Source organism: Pelophylax lessonae (assembly GCF_965119305.1).
Source record: "Pelophylax lessonae genome assembly, chromosome: 2".
NCBI lineage: Eukaryota > Metazoa > Chordata > Amphibia > Anura > Ranidae > Pelophylax > Pelophylax lessonae.
Genome location: NC_138769.1, coordinates 467,563,392 through 467,583,107, shown reverse-complemented (window position 1 = coordinate 467,583,107; position 19,716 = coordinate 467,563,392). Strand labels below are relative to the sequence as shown.

The 19,716-nt window shown below is 43.2% G+C and overlaps 1 protein-coding gene across 1 annotated transcript in view; it reads right to left on the bottom strand.

The window, feature by feature from the left end:
- TUBGCP3 (tubulin gamma complex component 3) overlaps nucleotides 1-19,716 on the bottom strand; it is a 237,541-nt gene that overhangs the window by 43,844 nt on the left and 173,981 nt on the right. Inside the window, exon 17 of the mRNA XM_082245180.1 lies at nucleotides 3,234-3,369. Within this exon, the coding sequence (XP_082101306.1) occupies nucleotides 3,234-3,369 (136 nt within the window). The remainder of the gene's footprint in view (nucleotides 1-3,233; nucleotides 3,370-19,716) is intronic.

Here is a 19,716-nt window from a genome sequence, read left to right as displayed (position 1 = left end):
AGCTGCTGGCATAAAAAAGTTGTTGTACCTTAACCCAAAAAAATGAAAACAAAGAATGCAGCATTTGATATGATAATCACAAAGTCAGTCACTAATGGAAGTAATGATTTGCACAATACATCAAAAAGGACTGTAAAACAATATAAGAAAAGTCCATGGGGGAAAGGAGTCCAATAAGAAGTCCAAGGAATTAGGTGATGAATTAGAAGATGTGACCTCCACCAAACACCAATATTAATGGCCTCTTACCAAAATCATATGATCCCCATTACAGGGATCTCAATGCGCTTTTGTCAAGGACTCCTCACACACCACAGTAGATGGACAAATACGAAATCTCCTCCAACAGGAAATGCCTCTGCATGCTCAAAACCGATCCTCTCATGGGAGTGATATTAGACCCAATGGCACATAAAAGAAGAAAAGACTCCTCATGGTGCAGTATATTTAAACACAAGCACTTTAATGTAGGAAAAGCCAATATAACACTCACATTTTGATCGATAAAAACAGGCATCAACGGTCAATATCCTGTGGGGGACTCGAAAGTGGACAGTGTGGTAGCTGTAGCCTGGTATCCTCCGACTAAAGGCAGAAAGACGCTGAAAGGTGTTCACAGGGCGGACGTTACCGGTCCCCTACCGGTTTCGTCAGATCCTGACGTCATCAGGGGGCGTGACGAAACCGGTAGGGGACCGGTAACGTCCGCCCTGTGAACACCTTTCAGCGTCTTTCTGCCTTCAGTCGGAGGATACCAGGCTACAGCTACCACACTGTCCACTTTCGAGTCCCCCACAGGATATTGACCGTTGATGCCTGTTTTTATCGATCAAAATGTGAGTGTTATATTGGCTTTTCCTACATTAAAGTGCTTGTGTTTAAATATATTGCACCATGAGGAGTCTTTTCTTCTTTTATGTGCCATTGGGTCTAATATCACTCCCATGAGAAGATCGGTTTTGAGCATGCAGAGGCATTTCCTGTTGGAGGAGATTTCGTATTTGTCCATCTACTGTGGTGTGTGAGGAGTCCTTGACAAAAGCGCATTGAGATCCCTGTAATGGGGATCATATGATTTTGGTAAGAGGCCATTAATGTTGGTGTTTGGTGGAGGTCACATCTTCTAATTCATCACCTATTTCTTGGACTTCTTATTGGACTCATTTCCCCCATGGACTTTTCTTATATTGTTTTACAATCCTTTTTTGATGTATTGTGCAAATCATTACTTCCATTAGTGACTGACTTTGTGATTATCATATCAAGCGCTGCATTCTTTGTTTTCAATTAACTACTCTGTAAGGGTAAAAAAACGGAACTAAATGCTCTGTAGGCAGAATCTGAACTGAAATGTTATTCGTATGTTTGGCCAGTGTTCCACTAGTATTTTGTGGCTGGGTATGAACCATGAAATAAGTTCTAGTGACACAGGAATCGATTTACTAAAAGCGAAACGTGCAAAATCCGATGCAGCTCTGCACAGAAACCAATCAGCTTCCAGGTATTTTTGTCAAAGCTTAACTAAAGAAGCTGAAGATAGAAGATGATTGGCTACCATGCACAGCTGCACTAGATATTGCACTCCGGTTTTCGTAAACAACCCCATAGTGTACAGATTGGTCAGCTCTAGTAGAAGGCGGCCAAAGACCATGGTTTACGGGCATCAAATACTGGTTTGCATAGTAGATGCCCTCTAATTTGAAGGTCAAAGTGTTATTTAGTTATATCTAAAGGTTTTTATGCCTGCTCATTTTAAAACAACAGTCTGTTTTTTTTCTAATTAGACTTACAGCAATCTTAAACAAATCTGAAACCTCACAGAGTGTATTAAAAACAGGTTTATGCTATCAAAAACTGTTCATGACTACGATTTTCTAATGACACTTAATTAAAGCACTTTACAGGATTTTTCCTTAATTAAAGCACTTGTAGGATTTGCCTGGATAATTCAAAGATTTATTGGATTTTGCTGCACTCAGAACAAAATGAAAAAATAATTGTAATCTCTTTTCAGTATATGCCCACTTCAGTTTCTTGCCACAACCTCCATAAAATAAAATATTACATATGCAAGGATATTTTTTTAAAAGTCTCTTCCATCCAATTCCATGTATCAATATGTGCTTTTCTTAAAGCGGAGTTCCACCCTGGATTTTTTTTTTTTTTTTTTAATACCCCCGGGACAGTCAGGGCTAGTGCATTCCACAATGGCTAGCCTCTGATCTGTCCCGGGTTGCACTTACCTGCAAGACGAAATACTTACCTTGCAAACGTCTTGTCCAGCGCTGCCATCTCAGATGTGGGCAGCTTGAAGCCAGCGCGTCCTCTTCGGCGTCTTCTTCCGCCTTCTGTGGTCCCACGATGCTCTGCGCCGGCCCCGACGTCACTTCCGGGTCGCGCGCGTCACCCCTCCACAGCTTCTGGGCATGCCCAGAAGCTGTTTAGAAGGGGATGACGCGCGCGACCCGGAACTGACGTCGGGGCCGGTGCAGGCGCAATGATTCCTGGGAGCTATGACGTCCAGCTCCCAGGAATCATTGCAGAGCCAGGAAGTGACGACGGGCCGCGGCCGAGGAAGGAGGAAGAAGGAAGTAAGGTAAGTATATTTTCTTCGCTACGAGGTAAGTAAAAAAAAAAAAAATATGCGATTATCCATTTCTTTTTCAGGTGACCCGGAGCGAGAAGATGGAGGTAAGTATAAAAATAGGGTGGAACTCCACTTTAAACACCAAGAAATACATAATCCACCACATGATGCCTTGCATATGCCTACTGGTTTTGGAAGAAGTTATAATGTACCTTTCCTAAAGTTCAATTGTAGGTCCAATGGATAATGCATTATTGTTTTACTGCACCAACAGTTTTTTTTAGGAAACTGCTGAATAAGTTCTGCACCATTTGTTTGGCTGTATGCTATAGACTGCATTCAAATGTAGATACATTTCTACAATTCTGAATTATAGGAATTCAGATCCTCGTATAGCAAAAGCTTTTTTTGCGATCCAAGAACTAAATAAAGATTATTCGAGTTTAGGAACCCCAGTATGATCATTGGAATCCTAGCAGCCTCTGCTACCTATGCAAAGTCAAAGGACTTTTCTCTGAAATCAACTTACAGCACACAATTCCTACACATGAGTAAATTGCTGAAACAAATGTAATCAAAAGTTAAATTAAAATATTAGGGAGGACTAATGCACTCATTTATAAAAATACAACACCAAACAATTCACCTGGCATGCTTTTCAGTAATTTTGCATTGCACATATGTCCTTTCCAAATGTCTGTTAGAATGTATTCCATCCTCTTTGCACGCCAAAGAAAGTTGAACACTCTAAGATAATGGCTCATACACTCTCTGGTAAAGACCTAAAAAACAAAAAAGATGCTTGGTTATAAAGGACAAACTGATGACTTTGGAATCAATAAGCTGGCATTGTGGAATAATACCTCAAACCACTTATCCAAATCCATTGACTTCATGTGCAGCACAGCACAAAACTGGATAATATTATTTAATTTCTACCAAAATAGTGAGGTTAATTGTGTACAATAATGTAGAGTCTACAGCAACACACAGCAATATACATACTACTGGGTGTTGTTGCTAGCTTAACTACTTCTGGACTGGAAGGATTTACCCCCTTAATGATCAGGCCATTTTTTGCGATACGGCACTGTGTTACTTTAACTGACAAAGCTGTACCCAACTAAAATCAATGTCCTTTTTTTACCCACAGATAGAGCTTTCTTTTGGTGGTATTTGATCACCTGTGTGATTTTTATTTTTTGCGCTATTCACAAACAAATAGTGACAATTCTGAAAAAAATATATAGTTTTTACAAAAATGTAAAAATCAAATGTTTTCATCATTTTAGGCCAATTCGTATTCGGCTATATATTTTTGGTAAAAAAAAAAAAAAAACCCAATAAGTGTATATTGATTGGTTTGCGCAAAAGTTATTGCTTCTACAAACTAGGAGAAAGATTTATGTCATTTCTATTTATTCATTTATTTTTTACTTGTAACGGCGGCGATCAGCAATTTTTAGCGGGACTGCGACATTGCGGTGGACAGATCAGACACCTGACATTTTTTAAACTTTTGAGGGGACCAGTGACATTACTACAGTAATCAGTGCTAAAAATATGCACTGTTACTGTACTAATGACACTGGCAGGGAAGGGGTTAACACCAGGAGCAATCAAATGGTTAAATGTGTCCCTAGGGGGGGCTTTCTAACTGAAGGGGGATGGGCTTGCTGCATGAACAAAGAGACCTGTGTTCCTAAATAAGAGGAACACAGGATCTCTGTGTACATAACTGACAGAACAGCGGTCTGCCGTGTTTACAATGGCAGACCGCCATTCTGTCTCAATGGGAGCGATCGCGGGTGCCCGGTGGCAATCACGGCCACCCAAACCCGCTGGTTGGTTCCCCCTGTGGCCGATGGGCATGCACGCGTCCCTGCTAGCAGTCCCACGAAGCGATGTACAGGTACGTTGTTTTGTAGGACAGAGCCGACCTGCCGCAGTAAAACTACGGCGGCTGGTCGGCAAGCTGTTCATTTAAAGATATCGAACAGTATCTGATATTCAAAAATAATTCAGTGCTTTGAAAAAGTATTCATACCCCTTAAAGTTTTCCACATTGTCATGTTACAACTAAAAACATATATGTAATTTATTGGGATTTTATATGATAAACCAACACAAAGTGGCACATAATTGTGAAGTGGAAGTAAAATGATAAATGGTTTTCAAGATTTTTTACAAATAAATATCTGAAAAGTGTGACGTGCATTTTTATTCAGACCCCCTGAGTCAATACTTTGTAGAACCACCTTTTGCTTCAATTACAGCTGCAAGTCTTTTTGGGTATGTCTTTACCAGCTTTGCACATCTAGAGTGAAATTTTTGCCCATTCTTCGTTTTAAAATAGCTCAAGCTCTGTTAGATTGGATGGAAAGTGTCTGTGAACAGCAATTTTCAAGCCTTGCCACAGATTCTCAATTGGATTTAGGTCTGGACTTTGACTGGGCCATTCTAACACAGGAATATGCTTTGATTCAAACCATTCCATTGTAGCTCTGGCTATATGTTTAGAGTGTTGTCCTGCTGGAAGGTGAACAGGTTTTCTTCTAAGATTGCCCCGTATTTGGCTCTATCCATCTTCTCATCAACTCTGACCAGCTTCCCTGTCCCTGCTAAAGAAAAGCATCCCCACAACATGATGGTGCCACCAGCATGTTTCATGGGGGGGATGGTGTGCAGTGATAGTTTTCCGCCACATATAGCTTTTAGGCCAAAAAGTACAATTTTGGTCTCATCTGACCAGAGCACTTTTTTCCCACATGTTTGCTGTGTCCCCACATGGCTTTCTTCTAGCCACTCTTCCATAGATTTATGGAGTGCACGACTAATAGTTGTCCTGTGGACAGATTCTCCCCCCTTAGCTGTGGATCTCTGCAGCTCCTCCAGAGTTACCATGGGCCTCTGGTCTGCTTCTCTGAATAATGCTCTCCTTGCCCAGCCTGTAAGTTTAGGTGGGCAATCATGTCTTGGTAGGTTTTCGGATGATGGATTGAACAGTGATCCGTAAGATGTTCAAAGCTGGGGATATTTTTTATAACCTAAACCTGATTTAAACTTCTCCACAACTTTATCCCTGACCTGTCTGGTGTGTTCCTTGGCCTTCATAATGCTGTTTGTTCACTAAGGTTCTCTAAAAAACCTTTGAGGGCTTCACAGCTGTATTTATGCTGAGATTAAATTACACACAGGTGGACTATTAACCAATTAGGTGACTTCTGAAGGCAATTGGTTACATTCGATTTTAAATAGGGGTATCACAGTAAAGGGGGGGGGGGGTCAATACAAATGCACAACTTTTTCAGATATTTGTAAACATTTTGAAAACCATTTACCATTTTCCTCTCACTTCACAATTATGTGCCACTTTGTGTTGGTCTATCACATAAAATCACAATAAAATAAATGTATGTTTTTGGTTGTAACATGACAAAATGTGGAAAATTTCAAGGGGCATAAATACTTTTTCAAGGCAAAAAAACTGCCCAACTGTCTTCACAATTCAAAAGTCACTGTGCAGCTTAAAATGCTTGTGTTGCATGTGTTTGCAGCATTTAGCAATTCAATGGCTCATCAGAAAAGCAACTGTGGCACAGTCCAATGGAGCTTGAAACAATGGTGCCCATGCTGCGCAAAGTAACAGGTTTCATTTAATGTTTCTTCCAAGTAGAACACACTTAATTTACTCCCCTGCTGCTCTCTTTAGGTAAAAGAAAGAAAGAAAATATCCAGTACCTCTGGGTATGGAGAAGCATATGACTCCCGCCCCCTTCCTCTCAAGTGACAGTGCTGATAAAAATAAGTCAACCCCCATCACGTGGAAGTGGGGATGCTAAAAAAGAAGACATTAACATGAACCTGTAGATTTGAACTGCATGGGCAAAGTGGAGGATTACATAAGTTCAAAGAAATCAAACCATTGCTTAGCCAAGACTAAGGGTGCACTCACACTGTCAGTTTTAGCCATTCCTGCGCACAGTTCATTCCCTTGGCCCAGATTGTTTGTGTAGTGTGCGTGCTTCAAACTGTGATTGTGAACAGTTAACCATATTGTGCCCAGGATCACTTGGCAGAGGTGGTTCCAGGCACAGTTTACCTGTGGTCTACCACAGTTTCGTTGTTCGTGTAGCAATTAACTATTTTGTTGCTGGATACTGACTTTTTTTTTTTTTTAATAAATTGCTAAATAAATTTAGGCTTGATGATTAACTTGACAGTTTTTGAAATACCCCCCACCATTAAAGGCTGGTCCAGATGATTCTGGATGTCCAATGATAGCAGCACACATCTTTATCAAAACAATGTTTATATATAAAAATTATCTGCGTGTGCATAGTTAGAAAATTCACCATAATCTATAACAAATTAAAGTGTAATAAATATTATATTTAAAATTGTGTGTTTTTGCAAGATAATCTTACTTATGCAGAATGATAGATACAGCCAAAATTACAAAAAGTTGGGACACTGTGTAAAATCTACATAAAAACAGAATCATTTGCAAATCTCAAAAACCCATATTTTATTCACAATAGAAAAAAGAAAACATCAAAATGTCGAATGATTAAACTGAGAAAATGTACCATTTTAAGAAAAAAACAACAAATCGATGGCAGTAAGACCCCGTTCACACTGGGGCAACCTGTCAGGCGACCTGGTCGCCTGACAGGTCGGCATAGGTCGCCTGCCATAGAGAAGCTGTGGACCCGTTCTAATAGGAGCGACACAAGTCGCTCCGACTTAGAAAAAGAGTCCGGAGCTTCTTTGGGGCGACCCAGAGCGACCTGCATAGACTTCAATGTTATGAAGTCCGTGCCGGCTGCTCCGAGGTCGGGGTGCGAGCAGCGCGCCGCGACCTATGAGGTCGCCCCGGCAAGTCGGATCGCCCCAGTGTGAACAGGGCCTTACATGTCTTAATAAAAAAGGCAGAACAGGGCAAAAAAAGCTGGAAAAGTAAATGGTACTATGAAGGAAGAGCTGGAAGAACATTTTGCAACTAATTAGGTTTATTGGCATCGGGTCAGTAACATGACTGGATTTAAAAAGAATATTTTAGAGTCAGAGAGTCTCAGAAGTAAAGGTAGACAGAAATTCACGAATCTGTAAAAAGCTGCATCTAAAAACTGTCGATCAATGTCAGAATAATGTTCCTTAATGAAAAATTGCAAATACTTTAAACATCTTATTATCTACAGTACAAATTATCAAGATTCAGAGAATCTCTCTGGGCCAAAGCTCATTTAAAATGGTCTGTTGCAAAGTGAAAAACTGTTCTGTGGTCAGATAAATAGAAATTTTACTTTCTTTTTGGCAACCATGGGTTCCACATCCTTTGGACCAAAGAGGAGAGGGACCTTTCAGCTTGTTATCAGCCCTTAGTTCAAAAACCTACATCTCTGATGCTATGGGGGTGCATTAGTGCATATGGAACTGGCAGTTTGCACATCTGGAAAAGCAACATCAATGTTGAGCCTGAAGCCAACAATGGGACCAGCAAGAATAGAGAACCACCTATACAGATAACAGAGGCCATTGATTAAAAATGAAACATGTGTTGCAAGCTTGCTTTGAATCCTCTGATTACCATGGACGGTTACACACATTGTTGGCCACTTAGGAGGGGTAACAGCAATGGAGAAAATAGTACAATCGGTGACTGCAGTGTAAAAAAAATAAAAAAATAAAACATTACATTTAGTTGCCAGGTCTCTTAGGTGTGTCATCATGGACACATATAGCTAAATGCCAGCAAGCAGAAAAGGCTAATATGGAAAAATAGGATTTTTGTACTATCCATGAAATCCATTTCTCCAAGTTCATTGAGGGACACAGCGCTCCATATTTAGAACCATAGGGTTATATCACCCCCTACAGGAGTAGGGCACTAGGCAGAAAAAAACGCTTGGCTACGTCTATGGGCAGTCCTAGCTGGTATATATACCCCTCTCTGCTATAGGCCTTTAGTTTAGTAACAAGCAGTGTAAGAAGTATTAAAACTCCATAGAGGGGTGGGTGCTGTGTCCGTCAAACTCAGAGTACAAAAATCCTATTTTCTCTTTCGTTCATTGACGGACACAGAGCTCCATATTCAGAACCATAGGGATGTCCCCAAGCAGTGCCAAACATGAGGGGTGGGACAACAAAAAATTCCAAGGCTAAAACACAAAAGCCAACCAGGTAAGATGAGCTAAGGAAAAAACAACTGGAGCCCAACCTGAACAATACAACCCCAAAGAGGGAACAGACCCTCTAAACAGCAGCCTTTAAAACCTTGCGGCCAAAGGAAGCATCTGCAGATGCCAACACATCCACTTTGGAGAATTTAGTGAAAGCGTGCACCGACAACCAAGTGGCCGCCTTGTAAACCTGCGCCACTGACGCCTGATGACGGAAGGCCCAAGAAGCACTAAGCGCCCAAGTAGAGTGCGCCGTTACAGGGAAAGGAGGAACCTGACTGATAGAATAGGCCTGAGTCAACGTCTGTCTGATCCATCTGGAAATAGTCACACAAGAAGCAGACAGCCCTTTTCGTGGCGCATTCGTGTTTACAAACAGTAAGTCTGTCCTCTGAAAAGACTCAGTGGCTGCCAGACAACCCAAATTGCCTGAACCACATCAAGAGCATGCAATGCAAATTCCTTGCGAAGAGTGGGCCTGGAACAGAAAGAAGGCAACACAATGTCTTCATTCAAATGGAAGTCAGAGACCACCTTATCTTTGTGAACTACGAGGTAGGGGGTAACGACACGATAACGCCGCCAGTTCCGAAACCCTGCGAGCAGAGGTGATGTCCAAAAAAGCTACCTTCTGAGACAGCATAAGCAGGGGAATCTCCTGAATATTTTCAAAGGGAGGCTTTTAGAGAACTGAGAGCACCAAGTTCAAATCCCACAGTGGTAGAGGAGACTGCACAGGCGGAGTCAGGTGTCGAGTCCCTTGAATAAAAGCATGCACCAGTTAATGCGTGGCTTGGGGTGCTGAAAGAAGACACCTGGCCCTTGATGGGACCCAAGACAAACTTCTGCTCAACACCTCGATAAAGGAAGGTCAAAATCAGAGCCACTGAAAAAGAACACTGCTCGACTCACACTACGAAATGTATGCTTTCAAAGTACGATGGCAAATCTTTCTAGAGGTAGACCTCCTAGCCTTCAGCAGTATCGGAATCACCGACCCAGACAAACCTCTATCCTTCAGCACCTGGCTTTCAACAGCCAGACCATCAAATACAGCAACTGAAAAGCAGGATGGAAGATCGGCCCTTGGGACAGGATGGTCCTCCCTGAGAGGCAGTCTCCAAGGGACATTGGCGATCAATCACACCAGGACGGCAAACCAAGACCGGCGAGGCCAATCTGGGTCCACCAGAATGACTGGCATCCCTTTGGCCTCGATCCTGCACAGATGCCACAGAAGAAGCTTGAGAGATGGAAAGGCATAGATCAGACGATACTGGCCCCACTGGGCCATCAGAGCGTCTGTGGCATCCGCCAGAGGATCCTGTGACCTTGCCACAAACCTCGGTACCTTTCTGCTGAGCCGAGATGCCCCACCACAGACATATCAGATGAATCACGTCTAGATGAAAGGACCACTTCCCTTGGTCCAGTGCCTGCCGAATGAGATAATCTGCCTACCAGTTTTCCACTCCTGGAATGTGTACGGTGGAGAGCACCGGAACAAAGCATTCTGCCCACTAGGGAGAATGCTGGCTACTTCCAGAGCTGCCAACACACATTTTGTTCTGCCCTAGAGACTTACGAAAAGCCACTGCCATGGCATTGTCTGACTGGATCCGTACAGCATCCGTACTGACGCATTGTCTGACATGGCCCCCAGGACCCCGATCCGTCCAGTGATCTAGGCACAGCCTGATCGCCCGAAGTACCAATACATTGATCGGTAGTCTGGATTCCTCCAGTGTCCAACAACCCTGAGTGGAGCTCAGCCTCACGAAACCTCCCCACCCAGACAGACTGGCATCTGTAGTGACCACTGTCCAATATAAAGGGAGAAAAGATATGCCCTGCCGAAGAGCCCGAGAGCGAAGCCACCAGAGCCGAATCTGATTGTCCAGAGACTTTGGACACTTGTCCCATTACACCAGGATCTCCCTTTGGAGGGTCCTCGTATGGAACTGTGCAAACGAAACTGTCTCGAAGGTAGACACCATCAGGCCCAGCACCCGCATGCAAGTCCAGAGGGTTGACCACCTGCTGGAAAGCAATAGATGAATTGCAGCAGGCAACTTCTGGAGTTTGTCCAGAGGAATGAACACTCTGGCTAGAGCTGAATTCAGAGTCAGACCCAGATAATCAAATTTTCTGGATGGCATCAGAGCAGACGTCTGGTAGTTCAGAAGTCAACCAAACTCGTTCAGGGTCTGTATAGTAATCTCCACGTCGTCCATCAAGCCAGAAAAGGACTCCACTCGCAAGAGGAGGTCGTCCAGGTAACCCAGTACCGCAATCCCCCGCTGACAACGCCAGAGGAGCTTAGGCAAGACCAAGTGGTAACATTACAAACTAATTATGCTCCTATCCTACAGCAAAACAGAGGTTGAAATGCTGGTGTCGAGCACATATAAGAGTGTGCAAGTAAGCAAACAAAGCCTGGTCCACAGACCAACACTTAAGCCACTGCTAAAATAGATTAGAAATCAAGGGAGCTGTGTCAAAAGAGGCACCGCAGACAAACTGCAGCCCCTGGACCAATTGGCCCCCCAACTCAGCAAAGGCAGTGGGAATCTGCTCACCACCTAGATCATGGCGCAAAAGTTTAGCCCACTCAGTTAGTGTCAGTGGCACCAGGGCAATAGTTAGGAACCGGCCTCAGCAACGAACCAGCAATAGTGAACATATTGCGAGCCACAGACTCCGCCTTTCTGTCAGCCGGATCCTTAAAAGCTGGAGATTCCTCTACCTGAATCATGGTTGCCTTGTTCAACCTGGACACAGGAGGGTCCACCACTGGTAGGACAGTCCACTTCTTGAGGAATGACTCTTCAAAGGGTTACCTCACCGCAAAATGTTTAGGAACCACAAAGGGACATTTTGGTAGATCCCAATCTTTAAAGACAAACTTGTCAAAAAAGGAGGATTAAGGAAACACCTTTGCCGTATGAGATAGCTTGTGGGTGCCAAAGGGGACGGCCACCTCCTCAGCTGCTTCAGTTGCATCCTCCATCTTCAAAGTCTCCCGCATGGATGTAATCAGTACGTCAATCAGTGCCTTCTCATTCGCAGCTACAGGTGTGGAGGAATTATTCTCACTATTTGAAACATCAGGGAGCATGGCTACAAACCCCGCAGGGTGGGCCACGTCTGCAGGGGCAGAGCCAGATTCAGGATCTGATGAGACAGGGGATGCTTTTTGCTTTCCCACCGCCCAAAGGCCACCTCCACCTGGGAAACAAAAGACTCCAGGACTGTTGTCAATGCATCAATAGAGGGCTGGGACCCCGAGGGACCTGCTGCCTCCAAGAGGGAGTCAGGTGGGAAAACATGCTCCTGAGACTCCATAACGTAATGGGGGAACCTACCAGCAAAAAAGTCACCACTAGGGGATTCCCCCACCGAAGGCACCACACCTGTATCACGCCTGACCAACCAAAAATGGTGCCATACTACACAAACATGACCGCCGGCATAGAGAATCCCACAGGCCCCAATACAATGGTGCCGACCGTGGCAACATGGCCACCACATACGGTGCCCATGAGGCTCCCAGGAGGGACCCCCTGATCACATCCACAAAGGAATGGGGGGATCCATTGAAACAGCCAGCGCCCACCCCAGCCAGGAAGTTCATCCCGCTGGTGGCATGCCCACAGGACCCCCCCACCACCAATACAGTGCAGCACACCAACCCCATCCACCTGCCAACCCACTATACTACCCCATGAGGGGGGTACAAAGATGACCCACAGGGACTGCCAAAATAAAAGGGAGGTCTGGGGGGGGGAGGGGAACCCCGCAGGTCTGACCATCCCAGGGAGGTGCTCACATCCACCCCAAACCACATCCAGAAGGAGAGGGGGGACATCGTACTCACCATACCAGGAACCAGATGGGCATCACTCCAGACAGAACCTCCTCACCATCCAAATAGGGGGCTGTCAGCCAAGAGGAACGCTGCGATTCGGGCCAAGACCCGGTCATATGCGAGCTCGCAAGGCGTTTAATTCACAGGCCAGCCCCCATCCAGTGGGGCTATGTCGCGGCCGACCTAGCGCGGAGCTCTGGTCTGTGGGTGCTTGCTGGCCATCTGGGGGGACCACTGGATCTAGCTATCCAGTCAGTTGATTGTTGTGGAGTAAAAGATGTTGTGGAGTAAAAGATGCCATTAAGAGGAAAAAATTGCCAGGACCAAAGATCCTGACAGGGAACTAGGTCCTTACTCCAGAGAGACTAGGCAGAAAAAAACAGAAGGCCTATAGCAGAGAGGGGGATGTATACCAGCTAGGACTGCCCATAGGGGTGGCCAAGTCTTTTTCTGCCTAGTGTCCTACTCCTGTAGGGGGCGATATAACCCTATGGTTCTGAATATGGAGCGCTGTGTCCATCAATGAACGAAAGAGAAATGGGTTTTACCTACTAACAACACACCTTGTGCAGTGTGCACAGATTAGGAGTCATACTAGACACTTTCGAAAACCTATTATCAACAAGTATATTCTCTTCTTCTAGCACAAGAACACTAAGAATTAAACATCTGATCCCAGCTCCAAACTATGGCCAGCAGGTCAAATATAGCTAGCTGCAAGATTTTATCTGGCCCTCTGATGGAGACCTTGATTTAAGGGTTAACTCTGATGGGGCGACTCACATGTAAGGAGGATGTCTGATGTAAGGGCAACTCTGAATTAAAAAGGGATTTTGATGGGGACTCTGATAGGGGCAAGTTTATTTAGAATTTCTCTCCGTTATTTAAATTATATCATATGCTGATTACAAAGAAATCCAAGTAAAACTTATACATTAACATTTGATTTGTTCATTTATAAAACTGATTTTTTTTTTTATTGGCCCAAGAATACATGTAAAATATACAATGTGGCCTTCAATCTGAAAAGTTTGTAGACTCCTGCATGAGATGATACAGAATGGAGTTACCAAGATTAAAGTGACTCTAAAGAGTTTTTTTAATTTTAAAAAATGATTATACTTACCTGCTGTATACAATGGTTTTGCACAAAAAAAAACCTGAAAATCCTCTTTTAGAGTCTCCTTCTGGTGCTCCTGGCTCCTCCTGCCTTCTGAGTACCCCCTTAACAAGTCGCTTGCTATGGGAGCACTCGTGCGGGCTCGATACCAAGTATTAACGTGTGCATCTTTTGACACACACACAGTGCCGGCTCGACCCTACCCCCCTGGTCCTTCATCACTGGATTGGATTGACAGCAGAAGGAGCCAATAGCTCCCACTGCTCTAACTCCAGTCCAGTGAGGAGGGAGAGAGAACATCGTCAATGTGCTTGGACGCAGTGCTGGACCAAGATTAGGCTCAGGTAAGTGTTTAGGGGGCAGGGGGGGGGGAGCTGCACCCAAAAGGGTTTTTTTTTTTTTTAACCTTAATGCAGAGAATGCTTTAAGGTGAAAAAATGTTGGCTTTGACAACCACTTCAAGCATATTAATGCCATATCACTATTTTTGCATAATTAATTTGGATCTGTTATATGACAAAGGAAGAATGTTTATTTGTTTTTAAAGTTTTAAAACAACCAAACTTTAGCAAGGAAACCCTACACCTCTCCAAATACCCTTCAATCCTCACACAACGTAATACTAAAATATACCAACAATCTACTAGAAATCACTGTATCCAGCTCCACAGTCCCCCAAGGCAAAAGAAGCCCCATCTTTAAAAAATTTAAACTGCACCTCAGCCTTGCCTATAGGTGTAAATACATGCAATAATATATTTGTGCACACTGTTGTACTAGCATTTGCAAGTCAGCATGTGAAAATGTATAGATTTTTCTTAAATAGGCATGCAAATTACCTCACACTTCACTACAAACATTTTCAAGCATTTTAAAGAGATGCCATTTGCTTCTTGAGTAAAGTAACATAATAGCTTCATTAAGTAAAATACAGATTTTAGGTGATAAAACTCTTTTGAACAATAAACCTGCTATTTTCTAATCAAATCTAATGAATCCTTCATCATATTTTATTTTAAATTGTATAAATATGATAGTACTTAAATACATTCCACAGTGCCTTGCAAATTATTTCAAATTAGTTGATAGTCTATGAATAATGGAACACAATGAATGAACTATTTTATTAAGGACATGCTTAAATCTCAAAGAGAACAAGTGAATTATTAAATATATAAGATGCGGTTTCAATAAAAAGCCACTTATCTACATATAACACATTAAAAGAAACTGACATTGTAACTGAAATACTAACTGCCATGCCTTAAAGTCTAGCTTGACCTTTTACAGAAAATAGCCTATGCAGTCAAGGAGCCTCAGTAGATATTTACAAACTGAAGTATACTTATTATAATCACTAAACTGCAGCTGAATTTATAACATTTTTATTGTGTGCTTTTTTCTTTGTGGTTGATTATTTGGTCTCTATCATTTAAAATACACATATGTTAAAAACTATTTCTTTGTAAGTGGGCCAACTTACAAAATCAGCAGTGGATCAAATAATTATTCTCCCCACTGAATAACCTCTCACTCCCATCAAGCTCCGGTTTTGTGGGAAAGCAGTGGATCATGAAGACAGAGGGCTGAGACCTGTGTCTAATATTGAACTCCAAAAAAGATAAGTACTAATCACGGTTTTTGAAGAACCAATAGAACCAGGCTGAGGCTCCATGGAATCACAGATGGAAGTACAGGGACACTCAACAATCATTGATGCCCTGTAGAAAGGTGTTCTGCTTCGTGTTATTGAACTGTTGTATAACACTAGTCAGACAGCTTAACAATAATTCAGAAGTCAAGAAACGTGAGACATCAAATCTGTATGTATTCTTTTTTCTGAATAACTTTGTAAAACTACAACATAAGCATAAACAAAACATATGTGTCAGTACATGAAACATTATACAGCAGCCTCACTCCATCAGTGGATGTACTTACAGACAATTCCCTCAATAGTTCTGGAATAAATAGGGACTCTTCTGAATGCTGTCTGCTGTATCAGAAGGTCAGTTGTGAAATGGAGGAAATACAGTTCCAGGTTAAAGGTTACTGCCCTTCCCTCTGAGGGGAATACCTTTTCCTGTCAAGCTCTAGCAAATACACTTCCAGGTTAAAGGTTACAGCCTCTTCCTATGATGGAAAACATTACTTCCTATAAGCTCTGGCAAATAATAACTATAATAACTCTGACCACTAGATGGCAGCAAAATCAACAACATTGCAGTATAATCTGTAACAGCACCAATGTGACCAATATGGGCAGAACACTCCCTGTCTGGCATAATTTATTATGTCACTACCCAAACAATTACTGCTATGCAGAAAAAACATAAACAGGAAAAATGGAATCCTAGTTAGTCTGAGATCAAAACTATAATGTCTGTTATAGGTCTGAGATAAATTCTGGCAGTCTCATTTTTTACAATCTTGACCTCAACCTTTCTAACCTTGCCATCCCTGCTAGGTAGAACATTGACAATAAGTCCTACGGGCCACTCGTTTCTGCTCTCTTGGCTGTCCTTCAACAGAACAACATCACCCACTTTTACATTTGGGCGATCCTCAGTCCATTTCCTGCGGCGTTGCAGGTTTGACAGATACTCTCTCTTCCATCTTTTCCAAAAGGTGTCTGCCAAGCATTGTACTTGCTTCCATTGTTTCGCATGGACTTGGGTTGTACTTATGGTTCCAGATGGAGCCGACAAAGAGTTCACCTTTTGAGTCAATAACATTGCTGGGGTAAGGACCATAGGTGTATCTGGGTCGGAGGACCATATAAAGTTCTGAAGGCATACTGCTTGAATAGGTCTAGTGGCATAATCTGCAGGGTTTTGCTCTGTAGATACAAAGAACCACTGATCTGGGTGTGTAGATTGCCTGATTCTATTCACTCTGTTGGAGACATACAGATAGAACCTCCTAGTGGTGTTGCAAATGTACCCTAGGAAAGTCTTGCTATTGGTGAAGAATTTCACAGCATCAAAGTCAGTGTCTATTTCATCTGTGATTAGCTCAGACATTTCGACTGCAAGTACAGCAGCACACAACTCTAAACGTGGAATAGTGTGGGCTGGTTTAGGGCTTAATTTGGACTTTCCCATGACAAATCCAACATGACACACATTTTCTGCATCAATTACCTTCAAGTAAGCTACTGCACCTATAGCTGTGGTGGATGCGTCTGAAAAGATACACAGTTCCTTCCTGCAAGCTGATGATAGAGATACAGGCACATAGCATCTGGCTATCTTTAGGTGCTCTAACGTTTGCAAGGATTCTGTCCATTGAACCCACTCACTTAGTCTCTCCTGTGGAAGCAATGCATCCCATTCACTTTTCCCAGATGACAGTTCCCGAACTAGGACCTTACCTCTTATTGTCACAGGCGATACAAACCCTAGGGGATCATAGGGGCTATTTACAGTAGATAGAATGCCTCTACGTGTAAAAGGCTTTTCCTCTGAGGAAACTCTGAAAACAAAACTATCTGATTCTAGATCCCAACTTAGGCCTAGGCTTATCTGCAGGGGAAGAGTGTCTGTACCCAGGCAAAGATCTTTTAGGTCCTTAGCTCTGTCTGCTACAGGGAAGGCTTCCATTACTTCTTGGCTGTTGGAAGCAATTTTATGAAGACACAGGTTGGATTCTGCAACTTCAGCGTGATCATTGTCTAGCATCCCTTTAATGAATTCAATGAAATCTTTTTTCACCTCTGGCTTTCTCTGCAGTGTTTTGCTGAGTGAATGCAAACGCTTCATGGCTTGTTCCCTGTTACTAGGCAAAACACGTCTGGGTGTGCGAAAGGGGAGAGGGGCCACCCAACTGTGATTGTCATCTTGGTAAGCCTCTCTATCCATAATCTGCAAGAAGGTCTGATCCTCTATAGAGAGGGCTTGTTTGTCATCATCTTTAGTTTTCTGGAACACTGTAATCCCTAGATTGTCTGTTTCAATGTTGGAATTGACTTCTTCTTTACCATATAGTGTAAAAGAGCCACAGTGTTGTGTTGACCTGCCAAAGCTTTCCTTGACAATGAAGCTGTTGTGACAGGGACTGAGAAGGGATGTGCGTCCATTTGTTAACACAGACGTCTTCAGAGTGCTAATGTTGTCAGGCTGGTGCACTGTCCCCAGGCAAACTTCTCCTACAATGACCCACCCCAGGTCCAGTCTCTGTGCATAGGGGGCATTATAAGGTCCATTTATTTGCTGGCGCACCTTGTGTACCTGAAGGATGTCTCTCCCAAGAAGTAGAAGGATAGAAACATCTGGCTCAACAGCTGGGATAAGGTGAGCAATTGAGCGGAGGTGAGGGTGGTGATGGGCTACTTCTGGAGAGGGAATCTCAGTTTTGTCGTCAGGTATCATGCCACACTCTATTAGGGTAGGAAGCGGGAACTGCACTTTCCTATTGAAGGATTCAATGGTAAAGTCAGTAGCTCTTCTCCCTGTGGTTTCAACTGTCCCTGCACATGTCCTTAGAGTGTATGGAACTGCACTTGACTTAAGGTTAAAGATATCAAAGAAATCCGACTTTGCAAGGGATCTGTTGCTCTGTTCATCTAGCACTGCATACATTTTCACTGCTCTTTCTCTCTTGCCAGTGGGATACACAGTCACTAAACAGATTTTTGAGCATGATCGTGCACTCTTGCCTTTTCCACATACTTCAGTGCAATTAGACATTACTGAGGAGAGTGGGGTCTCTTGTTGCTCCCTGCCCTGATCTTTCCTGGGTTCTACAGTCTCTAGTGGAGCAGGAGCAGGGCCAGGGTGTAAAGCTGCAATATGTCTCTCACTGCCACATTCTGTACATTCTACTGGTATTTTGCAGTCTTTGGCAATGTGATAAGTAGATCCGCAGCACTTGAAACAGATGCCGTTTTGTTTAAGGAAGGACATCCGCTCTGCAATGGGTTTGCTTCTAAAGCCTTTGCATTTCTTTAGTGGATGTGGTTTTTTGTGTATTGGGCAATGTCTATCAGGGTTTTCTATGGTGTGTACCTTGTGGGTGCTTTGGTAGTCTGTGACTTCTGAAGGTACAGCTGTTTTGTGTGTGGATACAGAGGTCCTACTGTGAGGTCTGTGAGGTCTCTCAGGTCTGTGTGGTTGATTGCCGCTGGTGGTGAAGGCGAAACTGGGATCACTTCGGATTTTCGCTTGCTGTCGGACAAACCTAGAAAACACAGAGAAAGGGGGAAAGGCAACTCCATAATCTTCTTTGAATTTACCTCCCACAGACATCCACTTGTCTTGTAGATTTGAGGGCAGTTTCTCTACTATGGGATTAGTGCCTCTAGCTGTATCTAGATATGAAAGTCCTGGTAAGTAGCCATCCTCTTTGGCATATTCTATCTCTAGTAGAAGATCACTTAGTTCTTGTAGCCACACGTTGTCTCTGTAGCCCACTTTGGGAAAGACTTCAAGTTTTCTCAACAGTGCTCCTTCTATTACCTCTGGGGATCCATACGTTTCTTCTAGTCTTTTCCAGGTCATGTTGAGTCCTGCTTTAGGATTGAACAGGTTTGCTCTTCTCATCCTCTTCGCATGCTCTACTGACTCGGTACCAAGCCATTTTATCATTAAATTAAGCATTTCTGCTGGTGATAAGTTCAGACCTTCAGTGGCATTCAGAAAAGAAGATTTCCATGCCCAATAGTTTTCAGGACAGTCATCGAATTGGAGAAAGCCTGAGCTAACCATTTCTTTGCGGATGAGATATTTGGTGACGTCCACTGCACATTGTTGTTCGCGCATGTAATCTATAGGTTGAGGCGATGGGAACACTTGTTTTTTGTTCTTAGGGGTTTCTGGTGCTTCATTCTTGATTTGCTGGCAGCCGCTGACCTCATGTGGTTGATTGGGCCTGCTCAGGGGGTCTGATGATCTTGGCCTGACTTCCTTTGCTTCAGGTTTAAGAGACTGTTCCTTTGTATGCGCATCAGTAAGGTTCTGGA